General features: G+C 41.8%; 1 protein-coding gene across 3 annotated transcripts; it reads right to left on the bottom strand.

Moving 5' to 3' along the window:
• Positions 1–1,281: 1,281 nt before the first annotated feature.
• On the bottom strand, positions 1,282–8,102 carry GN (sec7 domain-containing protein). 3 transcript variants are annotated; one of them, XM_087691014.1, is made up of 3 exons: positions 7,875–8,101; positions 6,752–7,791; positions 1,282–6,639 (listed from the first exon to the last, which is right to left on the bottom strand). In XM_087691014.1, exons 2-3 carry the CDS (start codon positions 7,445–7,447, stop codon positions 2,941–2,943), a joined length of 4,395 nt encoding a protein of 1,464 aa, XP_087547140.1. In that variant the 5' UTR covers positions 7,448–7,791; positions 7,875–8,101; the 3' UTR covers positions 1,282–2,940. The 3 variants fall into 3 exon arrangements, with proteins under 3 accessions (XP_087547140.1, XP_087547141.1, XP_087547139.1); XM_087691015.1 differs by having other exon boundaries at positions 1,282–6,615; positions 6,752–8,102; XM_087691013.1 differs by having other exon boundaries at positions 6,752–8,101.
• Positions 8,103–13,031: the final 4,929 nt, after the last annotated feature.

Here is a 13,031-nt window from a genome sequence, read left to right on the forward strand (position 1 = left end):
AAACAACCATGTCACTTTCCAATCAATGACTATTATGCCACTCTCTAAGGATTGCAATGTAATAAATACAAGCTAAAATGCCACCTTAATAACTTCACGAAGCAAATTCCCAATGCCAATGAAGGGCTACATAGCCAAGAACATGTGAATTGTGTAATAAATACAAGCTAAAATACCATATAACTTCAACATGAAAATTTTCCAATGGCAATGAGGGGCTACATAAAACTATAGCCAACAATACGTGAACTTTGAGTCGTGTATTAGAAACTCTAAGAGATAAGCTAGATGAGTGCTATCGATGTATAACACATTGTTTATTTGAGTTGCAATAGAGATACAAATGTACTTGGCACAATCCTTCCAATCACAGATGCAACTCTTAATGTTATGCTTTTCATAGTTATAAATGAGCAATACATTGCTATTGTTAAGGGACTCATGGTTATTGTGTTTAGACACTACACAATAAACTTGGCTATACAATGGGAGTCCTAAAGTTTTCTCAAACATATACATGGTGGTCTTTCAAGGAAATCAAGTAAAACTAAACTGTCAAAGACCCCTTTAGTTTATGGGTGCACATATCCTTTTCAAAGTGGTGGGCTAAAAAATGTGCATGTGCATTAATGAGATGAAAGAAGGGGACATTTGGTGATGGTGGTGGTCGGTTGGTTGTGACAACATGAGGTTGGCTTTGCCTCATTTCATGTAGCAATAAGCTCATGCATTTTGGCCCCTCCCACACACAAAATTTGGGTAGTTTAATGGCTTAATCTTTGAGTCCTTGCTTAATCCCAATACTAGGTTTTTCATACAAGACCTACATGTCACATTGCCATATTGAAAGCTTATGTGATATGGCCCATCAAAAGATTCGAAATTGCCAAATTGTGTAACCATCCCACATTAGTCTCTAGGCTTCAATATCTTGCTAGTTAATTATATAAGCTTATTGCAATGCACCATGAAGGCATTTTGGGTGAAAACAAAAAGTATATAATACACAATCTAGTAACTTTTGGTAATTATAAAAGATGGATGTTACATATAATATCCAATAACATGAGTTGTTCAATGGTTACTCGTAATGAGGGTGCATGAAATTATATCCACAAATGTGATTAAATATGTTAGCTTTATTTTTGGGCTATACTTGTGCATTGAATTACCTCAATTCCCTAGAGAAATATTTTCTTCATTCCTTCATTTTTCAACAAAGACCAAACATAATTTTTTTACAAGGCCAAAGAGTCTAAACTCTCTCTTATGGGGGTGCTAAAGTATCTAGTGGATTCTTAGAAATATTCTAAGATCTATGGTGAAGACCTTGGTCAAAGTAGTCAGGCAAGAGATGTGACTTTGAAAATTTAATTGGATATTGTTTTTTAAGTGTAAGGCTTTATCTTCAAGAAAACCAAGGCAATATTGCCACCTATACAGGTATGGCCAAGGAAGATCTTGATGGGCATCAAAATTTCATTCAACAAGGTGTCTTAAAATGCAATGACTACAATCCCATCATCCTTGCCAAGAATCCTATATTCTAGGCATACACAAAAAGCATGAAGACCAAGCATCCATATGTGCAAGAAGTCATCAAGGACAGAGTTATGCAGTTGGACAAGGTCCTGAAAGTGATAAACCAGCTCAACTTCCTTGTCTCTGTGTTGGGCCATAGATCTAGACCTTCCAAAAGCTCAGCTACTGATCTCTCATATCATAACCCACGTGTCAATCAGGCATTGACTAGTGGGAATTGCTCAGGGTAGCCAAGCGTTATGACTTACCGAGGTAGCCAAGCATTACGACTCAACATAGTCTGTGTAAGCTTTCTTATTTTAGAGCTGCTACTTCACTGATACCTCAAAAGCCAAGAAAATGAAAGTTGGCTACGCGTGATTTTTAGTGGCATATTTTCTCTGTAAGCCAGCTCAACATCGTACTTTTCTTTCTGATTGGCAACTTGTTACTGAGTGCCACAAGGGTATCCATAGGGACTGTCATCCACAAATGTGTGCTAGTTTCCACTATCCAGCCCCAGAGAGAGGCCCAACTGGGGACAGTTAGCAAAAAACTACTTTCTAGATTCATTTGCAGCAAGTTTAAAATGAATACCCCTTTCTTCACTATTTTAAGCTCAGTGATATATCACACATTGAATTCCTCATACATGGCAGTATGCCATGGTATGTTGTTGACAAACTTGGCTCTCTTAATGAACTGAAGGACACCACCAGATAGTTTCAGACATCAGTAGTCTCAAGCAAGAGGGTAGATGGCCTCTCTTTCTAGCCAAAACATTTGAGTTGCACAATCAATAGTGACAGGATACATCATAGCACATCACCTTTCAAAAAATACACTTATATTATCTGAAGATCACCACCCCACGCGAAGCATTCACTCCTTTGTTCCTGGAAAAAAACACACCATTAGGTAGAACTATCCTTGCTGTCAGTGTGAGTGTGAGCATAATAACCCTTGAGATAAGCACCCATCATAAACTTTTTCATTAGGTTCTGAAAAATCCCCCCCGCGAACCACCGGCCACAGGAAATATAGCAAATCCGTTGCACTTTTGTGCAAAGCAAGCCTGAGGGAAAAATCTCAAGGCTTCAAGATTTCAGGTACAAAGGTGAAAACAAAAATGTGAGAAATTGTACAGTTATACAGTTGGAGGAATAAATTTAGAAGCCCTTGGTCCTGGCCAACATCAACTGGCCAGTTCTGGCTGTATGTTTGAAACTGTGTGACTGTGTAGTAATGAGTGCTAAGAGTACATGCATCTGTGTGACCAAGTATATTCCAATGAGGGGGCTGCTCTGCACGATTGTGTACTGCAGTTCTGACCACTACAGATTCCCATAAAAATGTATGGAGAAATCATAGCAACAGCACTTCATGGCCTGTATGTGGCCACGGTACTGAGAAAATAGCTTAGGATGGAGGACTTGATTCTATGTCATCAGGTGCCTCATGCGAACTGACTTTTTGAGAGACTTCAGACTCCAATTGAGGTAGAAACTCTGCATGAAGAGATGGCGATATATCTTGCACATGGTGCCACGTAAGCTCCCAAAGACTATCACAACCAAGGGTGCTTCTCTGAATGAGAACTCCACGAGCTTTCATAACAAGCAACATATTTTTCAGGAGTTCTGGAACAAGCTCTTGAAGCTTTTCACTTCCTTTTCCCCTGAGTTTTGCTTTTGTGTACCGATTCATTCGACTCAATACAGAAAGCCATAATGCACGAAACCCAGGAAGTAGAGAAAGCTGATCCAGGAACTGAAGAAAGGTTTTGGAGACCAGTTTCATGGCATGATGTAATGTATTCTCCATATTGCGGTACTCCTTAGGGGAGTGCCCAAGGGCAATGTCAAGCAGATCATCAAGCATAACAAATATAACTTGGTCAAAGCATTGTCCCCAGACAGATGGAGAAAGATGCATGCTTTCAGCTGCAGATAAACACCGCTGCAGTGAGAGAATAGCATAGTCCCTCACTTCATCTCTTGGCTCCAAACAAAGTTTCTTTAAGAATTGTGCTAATCTGAGCCACATTTCTCCCACCTCTTGTGAGCTTTTGAGTACCTCAACTTTAGTTCCAGGCGTGCCATTAGTGCCCTGCTCTGCTGAAGCATTTGACCAGCGAACGAGGCACTTTGAGGACTCTGTCATGAGGTCCAGTGCTCGAAGAGATCTTCCAGTACCTCCGACAGAAACTTCTGCAAATGCACGTGCAGCATCAAGACAAAGCACATAATTGGCTTGGTTTAAATGGGCACCTTCCGCCATTATAAATGAGAGCGCTTCAAAACCTGACTCCGAAGCTTCTAGATGACGAGCTGTGATAGATAGCAAGGATGAAACAGTGCGCCAGCCCATTGGAGATTTAATATGTTTAGCATTGGACTTAACAAGCTGCATAACCTCCTGGGTTATTCTCTCACAGAAAGCATCAGCTACCCGAGCATCTAGCTTCAGAATCAACTGAAGAGACCGAAGAAGCTCTTCAGCTAGATCTTCTTTGTATGGAAGTAGTCGTTGACAGATGCGTAAAAGACCAAAAACTGCCTTTTCAACAAGAAGGCAAGGTATCACTGTAGTTTGGACAATGTTAGCTATATGCTCGTAAACACCTTGCCAAAGTAGCATGATCCTATCTCTGTTGTTAAGAGCAATTGCAATCAGTAAATCTAAGCAGAAAACTGCTGTGTCCTCATCTTCAGTAGAACCACCAGCCTTTTGAGGCCGTCCTGCAGCCCATACAACTGCCCTTGTTAGCTGCAGTAGAGACTCTGGTTGCAAAAACTTGCTTTCAGTTACAATACTGTCAATGCGGCATGCCTCTATGGTACGTAAGGTACGTTGATGAGCAGCCAACTGCTGTTCTGTTGGTTGAGACCTCGGTTCATCAGTTTCAAGTGACAGTAGCTGGCTAAATCTGCCCATCAGGCCCTGTGACCGCCTTTTGTTTCCAGCTGATGGCATGGAAATGACAGTTGGACCTCCAGACACAGGTCTTCCTTGAAGAACATCACCAGAGGTCTCCAAATCGTCTCCAGCCTCACTTGCTACACGGGCAGGTAAAAGGCCGAGCTTGTGCAGACGTAAAATGCAGTCAAGAATGTTCCTCCAGCTCGTGCGAATATAATCCCCATGTTTGTTGGCAATATTGAAAACTGTCATTGCAGCCATGCGAGCCTTATTATCATCACCAAATGCGATAACAGGCTCTTCAACTGAGGCACTGGGGTTTAATAAGGTTGTAAATTTGCAAAGAGACACAACCAGGTCATCCAGAACATCTTCCAAATGATGACTGGATGAAATCTTTGCCACAGCCAAAAAGCCCTCCATGCACATCCTCAATACATCTTCATCCTCAGCATGGTCAAACACCACTGAAATAGCTGCTATTGTTGGTCCTGAAATAACAGCAAACATGTCACGATCTAGCAGTGGCCGTGAATCACATTGTATGTAGGGAGATGTCTTTTGAGATTTATGGATGAGACCAACCCAGCGACTTGGTGTCATTTCAGAGACCCCTGTGGTATTGTCATATGTAATCTTGATTTCATTTCTTGCTATTGAATGATACAGTTCAGAAAGAAACTCCCTGGGCAGATCTTGGCCACCATTAATGCTACGGTTGTTCTTGATAAAATCTTCTTCAGTCATTTTTTTCTTTACTTGTGAATTGTGCTGATCAGTATTCAGCATTATGAGAGAATAAGCCAGTAAGAAAGCAGCATCCTTGTCTGCAAACACCTGTGGTGTTTGATCATAATATCTTCCAGCAAATGCTTCTAAAACTCTGTGAATTTTCTGTGCCTCACCAGGTAAGCGGAAAGTCTCTAAGAAGGTCCGCATAGCAGCATCCAAGTTCATGCCTTGAAAGTCAAAAGTATTTGCAAACTCTGCAAGAACTTGCAGGCAAAACTCATCAGGATCACCAAGAAAGTCACCAAGCAGGCTTTTGTCAAGCCCTTTGGTGTATCTAAAGAAGCAAGCAACACTCTGCGGATCAAGTTTTACTGGCAACAGTCGGATTCCCTGTAGAAACTCAAGGCCTTTCTTTGGGTCCCTGTTAAAATGGTCTGCTCCAATCATAAGTCTACGTTTTACATACTTTTGTTGCTGTACATATTTGACCCAGCAGTTGGGATCTTTGTAATTCTCACATCTCAATGTCCAGAAAGGAACATACTCCTGCATTGCACTATTTTGGCCAAAAGGTTCAGGAGAACTAGTTCCCGGCACTATTGAGCCTGCCCTCTCTGCCATACTTTGAATAACAGCAATAAGCCCCTCCAAAGCTAGAACATGCATTGCTGATAAGGGACAATTGACAGGAAAGGCACTCTTTGAAAGCAGATTACCCAATTCCTCAAATATGTTACTGCAAGTTATATCACAATCGAAGTTAGCATACATCTCTGGCATAAACGAAGCCTGTCTGCAAAAATCCACTAGAGCTTCCATTGCAACCTCCTGTTGCTGATACGTAGCTCCAAACTTTCCTTGTGCCAGCCTTATGATAACACAAGAAAAAAAAGCTTCAAGTTGTAACTTCAAATGAGACCGGAGATGGTGATAAAGATTGAGAACTATACTGCAAACCATTGACAAAATAAGTGGGTTCATGTTAGAAAGCCCTAACTGCATGAGATAACGGAACAGATCATCCTGGACAAGGGAGATCAGCTCTGGGTGGCACCCAAATGATGATCCTCCTAATTCAATGGCGGAATTTATTAAGCCCAAAGCAAACAGAGGAACGTCTTCATCAATGGCGAGAAGGTTCTGCCCAGATACCATGACAGAGTCTACAATGTTCAAAAGAGAACACAAGTAGCGAAATATTTCAACAATTCCAACAATGCCATATGATTCAACATTTGACTGAGCCTTGCTTCCTTCTTCTTGACTACGTTCATGGCCATTTTCATTCCTTTCTTCTGGTAGGTCTCTACCAGCCCTTGGAGAAATGCAATTCACATGGGAGTGAGATGCATTTTCAGACTTCTCTACTAATCCATCAGCACTTGAAACATCTTGGCCATTAGCACCAACAACATGATCAACGGCATTAACACCAGTGAGCTGGACACCATCAGCAGAATCAACCTGTTAGGTAAATTATCACTATGAGGTTCATGCAAATGTGTCATAGAAATTATGAAAAAAAGTAGGTCACACAACAACCAAATATACAGATTGAGTAACAGCTGGCACATACATTATCACCAACGCTACCACTAGCTGCAGCGCTTGGCAAAAGCTTCAGTGAAGGATCCAGATAAGGCAAATGAGTAAATATTGACCTCACTATCTCATGCATGCTGTGTCTAGCAGTTCTTTGAAGGAGTTCCCCCTTTGTTACTGCTTGATGGACAACGCGGAAGCATGTGTTTACCACAAGGCAGACATCCCTATCACTCAGTAAAATAGAAGCCGGATGCTTCATCACAGCCATTAGCACTTGCAAAATCTTCATCAGTACCACCTCTTCAGAGGCCATATCAGTGACCTCAAAACGGCAACTTGTCACTGAATCCACTATCTCGTGCATTGCCTCGTCAACATAGGAAGTTTCAGAATTGAAAACTTCCAGAGCCAAAATCTTGTAGACTGCTGACAGTGCAACACTGGTGATGGGAGCTCCAGTCTCGTCAGAACGGATGACGTCAAGGAAGGGTGCAAGATACAGTGAAGGATTGATCTTCTCCCAAGGCTGCTGCCAGCTGAAGATGCTACGACGGAGTGCCTTCAAGGAGTAGACCAGTGAATGCTCCAACTGATCGTCCCCTGCCATGTAACGGCCTGCCCATCTTGCATTTCGCCTCATGACGGCCAAGACAGCCCCAACTTCAGCGTTCACCATGCATGCCAAGGCACCACTAGTCCTGCGTGGATCCTTCGTACTGGAACTCATGATTGTACTTGAGGTAAAGTCCTGGGTCTTTAATTCAAAGTGGCTGATCGTGCCACACTATAACGTTGCATTCATTACTTCTGAGCAGTAAAAGCCCTTTGCATTCATCACTTCTGACCAGTAAAAGCCCTTGGAATTCATCACTTCTGAGAAGCGAGGACGGTGCGGGGGAGGAATCCTGTTGTATGGCCGAGCCTGGGGAGCGATCAGTAACTCGGAAATTGGAAGCATGGCGTGCAATTAGCTGGCAACATGCGGATCCTTTGCAGGCAAGGCCCTGTGGCAGCTGCAGACCTTACCCCTGGGGCTTACAAGACGGTATTTCCGTCACATGCTAGCCATGCCTGAAATCGACTTTGCAGAAAGATCAAAAGCTGCTGAAAACGCAGATCAGAGACAAAGTTCGAGAGCCACTGCGGATTCGAACCTGCGGATCTGAGAACCGAGCGGCAAGATACTTCGTCCTCGCGCGATCAAGCCGGTGCAGAGCAACATCGGGGCATTAGCAGCAAGAGATAATGGTGCTCGCTCGCGCGCTCTCTCTCTCTCTCTCTGTGCTGAGAGAAAAACGCTAAATTTCTTCTGCCTCGAAAATGGTGGAAGATGCCCCTGTCTCAAACCAGATGTCTGCTTCCACGGTAGCCGCCCGCCCAAGCCTGATTGCCTGCCTCTCCTTTCAAATTCAAAGGGAATGTTGACAAACTACTAAGGTTAAGGTTGCGGTGAATCGTGATCACCTAGATCATGTCTATTTGATGTAATAGTAATCACGATGTGTATTCATGCTCATTGCAATATATTGGAGATATAAAAACAAAAAACAGAAAAAAAATTCCTACAAAATGAGATTTGGAAAGCTGGATTGGTGGAAACTTGCCAAACCAATATCAAAATATAGTCGAGATAAGCGAAAAAATGAAATAAATTTCGTACAAAATGACAATTGAAAAGCTGGAAATTTTGTGAAACCAATATGATGGTGGTAGAAGATACTAAGATAAACTCTAGATAAAGAAAGCACCCTTGGAATCTCATAAACACGATGAAAGCAAGTGAAACCAGGAGGCATCAAATTCCATAAGACACGCCTCAAAGTTGGTCCAAAAACTTTGTCACTCCTTTATATCTCAAAGTCCATTGATCTCAAGTTCTATTCAACTGGATAACACCTACCTGGAGCCATCACGGCTTCATAGTACCTTCAGTAGGGCAACCTTCTACCTCAAGCAAGATTCACGACTCCAACACCTTGAGCTGACACTACCCTTGAGGCTTAGGCTTGGGTGCTCATTCACCTAAAGTGAGAGGATCAACACATTTGCTACTTCTAGTGGCACCTAATTGACTGACACCTACCTTGGCACACTTCAAGTTGGGACATTCCCTTACCCCTAATTGCAATCACTTGCCTCAAGGTTAGCCCTTATTGCCTACCTTTAGTGGACACACATCTTCTTCAAGTAGATCTCATACCTCAACCCATCACTTACTTTGATTTGAGACTACCCTCCTTCCTCAAGAGGAGAGTATCCCAACTTGGTGCACACACTCTTACATTATCTCAAGTTGCTTGCATTCTAATTCTTTGAACCTCCTTGGTTGGGAAATAGTGATCCACTTGTACTCACTTGAGAACATAAGAACAAGGCTTTGTACCGAGACACGTTTTATGCTTAAAAAAGAGAGGTGGGGCTAAGTGAGCATCGTACTTCAAGACTAACAAGATCAAGAAGTTTAAAGGACTAGTCTTGTCGTGAGTACATTGCATCGTCCCAAAAGAATGATTTGAACCTGAAAATAAGAAAGTATTTTGATCCAGGCACACACACACTTTGGACTTTAAATGCATCTTTCAAGGCTTAGTAAGACCTTGAGTTGAGGAATGGTGAAACTCTAAACACACAACTTGGGACATATTGAAGAATACTAATAGAACCTTGGAACAATGTACATAAGGCATCCCATGGGATAGAAATTAAACATATAGACTTATCCTACCTTTCATGACCTAGAGGGTTGTGGGACTTGCCTAGTAAGAAATACTCTTTCGTGCTATTAAGTTTGAATGTCGAAGTTATTGCAATTGTTAAACATACACACACACTTGTAAGAGCTAGACACAAACAAAACATATAAGTGGTTCTCTCTCTCTCTCTCTCTCTCTCTCTCTCTCTCTCTCTCTCTCTCTCTCTCTCTCTCTCTCTCTCTCTCTCTCTCTCTCTCTCTCTCTCTCTCTCTCTCTCTCTCTCTCTCTCTCTCTCTCTCTCTCTCTCTCTCTCTCTCTCAAAGAAGCCAAACACAAATAGAATGTGCATGATGTAGACATCTTGCCTAGGCTAGATCAACTTGAACTTCTGAGCGGAAGATGTACTTTGGTTCTAAGAAGAAAAAGGACCATCTAAGGAGGCAAGTGCTACAAAGAGAGTTGATAGATCCCCAAGAAACAAATCTAGAATCAAACACTGCAATCCAAGTAGATTTAGAGGATCCAAATTAGATTGATCTTCATAGCAAAGTGACATGTAGATACATTAAGGTAAGAAGAGGCAAAAAGGAAAAGAAACCCAAGAAGCATAGAACAATAGCAATCCTTGTCACATAACTTCGAGAGGAATCCTTGTCACAAAGTTTGATAAGCTTAGAAAAAAAGATTGAGATAGACCAAACCCAATGAATTCTAAACCTTGCAGGAGGGTCTAAGCCTAAAGAAGATGGAGAAGGTGTTGAACCATCACACGCAAATCTTACACCCCTAGACCTCATCATTAAGCAACTACTTAATTGTGTGAGCATAACCCAAAGCACCCTCTTCGAGTTTGAGGTGAGGCTGTTTGCCTCACAAACTTTCTTGAATTACTCTATGATGTTGTAAGGGTCATCCTTTGATATATACTTCTCCAATTTCTTGGATATGAAAGGGATTTTCACTTAATCCTTGGAATCATGTGCAAAATCCATTCTCATAAGCTAGCCACATGGTTCCCAATCTAGATAGCATCAATGTTGTTAAGTAGCTTCCTTTGCAAGAGATTGCTGACTAAGTTGCTTGAAGTTCTTGCAAGCCCTATGTTTAGCACAACCTCCTAATGTCATTTATTTATTTTTGGATGCTCTCCTTCTTATGTTGGGTAGTTATGATCAGGTCCATGAGTTTGTCTAGCATCTCTTTACTTTGGCCAACTAGCATTTGGCACTATTGTTCCATATCTATAGATGACATTTTATTGGTATCTTTTTGGGTTGTAGCTTAAAAGCTACTAGCATATAGCTCAAGTCTCTAAGCACATCCTTCAATAGCCTTTCCTAGTGTTGGATTCGTTAGGCCATTGAGCTAGTGGGAGGGTTACATGGTGTGAATGGTCGACTATCGACTAGTGTTGTGTCTTCTAGTCTATCTTATAGACACGTGCACTTGCACAATGTGGCCCTTACTAGCTTGATCTTTTATTATTTATGTCATAATGAGTTGTGTGTGAGGCTCCTTTTAAGTTCATGGACCTAGTTTTCATTCTAAGGTTTGGTTCTTTAAGTATGGTCTCCTTAGTGTATTTGTTCAATTAGGATTGTTTCCGGGGTGATCTTTCAGATTGGAGTGTTTAGAATATTCAATAACTACTTAATTCAATCACTATTCGTGGCCTTGTGCTCAACCAAGTTTTCTTCTTTTTGCAATTTAAGTGTGATCATGCACAAGCAATCTTGTTAGCACGTTCGCATTCTTATATCCACCTATGATTTCTATGTAAAGTTCCAATCAATCAATTCTTAGTGTTAGTGGGGGTCCTTTGTGGGTTTTGCACTGAAGTTTGCCTCACTTAAGTAGGTCCGATAGGGTGCTTGATGGTCTTAGTTAGTCCATAGTTGCAGACTCTAGTGTTCATGTTCAAGCGGTGCTCAATGAGATCGAGATTGTGCTTAACTTGAAGTGAGCCACACTCATAGGTGTTTTTGAGGAATCAATGAAAGTTATTCTAATCTAGGCTCAAATGACTAGCACTAGAGGGTTGGATGGCTAATAGAGCGTGTTAGCACTTGATTTTGTGGTGTGATCCACAAGGGTTAGTCCAAAAGGGTGACCTTGAGGGCTTCACAGGGCAAATGGCCCACCTAGTGGACTAGCACTTGATGGTGAGTGTGTAATTCACAAGTGTCTCAAGTGCCCTAACTTGAGGGTGGTTGAGCATTTGATGCTCGAGGTTGCATTAATCCTAATGTTGAATTGAACATGTCATGGAAGGTGATTGAGCGAGGTTGGAATGGCCCATTGGGTGGACTAGCACTTGAGGGTGTGTGTGTGTGTGTATTCACGAGGGGTCTCAAGTGCTTTGACTTGAGGGTGGTCAAGCACTTGATACTTAAGGGTTAGACTTAAGGGATGAATCTTGAGCATGCATTAATCCCAAGGTTCGATTGAACATGTGGTGGAAGGTGATTGAGTGACATTGGCTCAAGTGGCTTGGTGGTTGAAAGGGCACTCGAGCACTCCAAACTCAAGTTCCTTGTGTAATTCTTTTGGGAGTGATCCTTAACCTAATCATCAAGAGAGTGCAAGCTTGAGCCTAGCTGCCCATGTATTACTACACTGACAGTACCCACCAGTGCATACTATAGGTGGCGGCCACCCATCATAGTTACTTATTCTTTATTCTTTTAGTGACAGTTTGAATAAAGGAAGGCCTGGCCACACATTATGGTTGTTGGAGTTCCCACTTTTGACTCTCTCTCTCCTTCTCTTGGCTCTTTGATGGGACCTAAAATGGGTCGGCACTGGCTATGGCACTAGCCGGACCTCATGCATACGACAAACAACCCCACCACATGGCCTCACAGGCTAGGAGCATCTAAAACTCACTTTGCACTAAATGCTTATGCCGATTGTGCGTTTCTACCCAATATGTAGATTGAGTACTCGAGCATTAACATGAGTCCTTATGCATTCCTCACATGTAATCCTTGTGCTTTCCTTCCCTTCCCTTGCCTTCCTAGTGAAACTCGAGCAGTCAAGTATGCTCATAGCCAACAAAGGTTGTATGGCATTAATGCCACTTTATTGGCCTCTCAATAGGCATGGCTCTAGTGGCAGTTAGCCATTATTGCATCATGTAATGGTGTATAGTGATGGAAATAAAGTGATTGAATTTATTTCCCTACCTTTTCATGCCTTGACTCGTTTAATTTATTCAGTGTAGATATTTCATTTTCTCATTAACTTCCCCCCTTTTAATTATCTTCCAAACTCAAGTGGCACTTGACTTGGTCTTCTTCTCCTTTTTCTTAAACTCAAGTATTCAAGAGCTAAACTTGAACCTGCTCGAGCAATCACACTCCAATGTAACTATGGGGAATTATCAAGAGAGAAATATTTTCTTGTTTCTCTACATAGATTTAACTCAATCCTCTTGATTATTGTCAGAATTCAAGCCTGGCCATGCTTGTTTTGGAGGCCAACCTTGCAAGCTTCTGTAACCTACCTACCCAATGAATCTCAATAGCACGTATCTTTAATAGTCCATCAAGAAGTAATCAAGGTAATTGCCATATGGAATTCCTTAGAATAACCAAACATTTGTAACCTTGAACTACT

This window comes from Lygodium microphyllum, chromosome 13 (assembly GCF_053477565.2).
Source record: "Lygodium microphyllum isolate KBCC chromosome 13, Lygodium_microphyllum_v1.1.10, whole genome shotgun sequence".
Lineage (NCBI taxonomy): Eukaryota > Viridiplantae > Streptophyta > Polypodiopsida > Schizaeales > Lygodiaceae > Lygodium > Lygodium microphyllum.

Bases quoted from the DNA above. Each gene is read 5' to 3' on its own strand.
- GN (XM_087691014.1), bottom strand. From the start codon at position 7,447: ATGAGTTCCAGTACGAAGGATCCACGCAGGACTAGTGGTGCCTTGGCA. The intron at 6,640-6,751 runs GTATGTGCCAGC...TTTACCTAACAG, and splicing joins GTGGTAGCGTTGGTGATAAT to GTTGATTCTGCTGATGGTGT.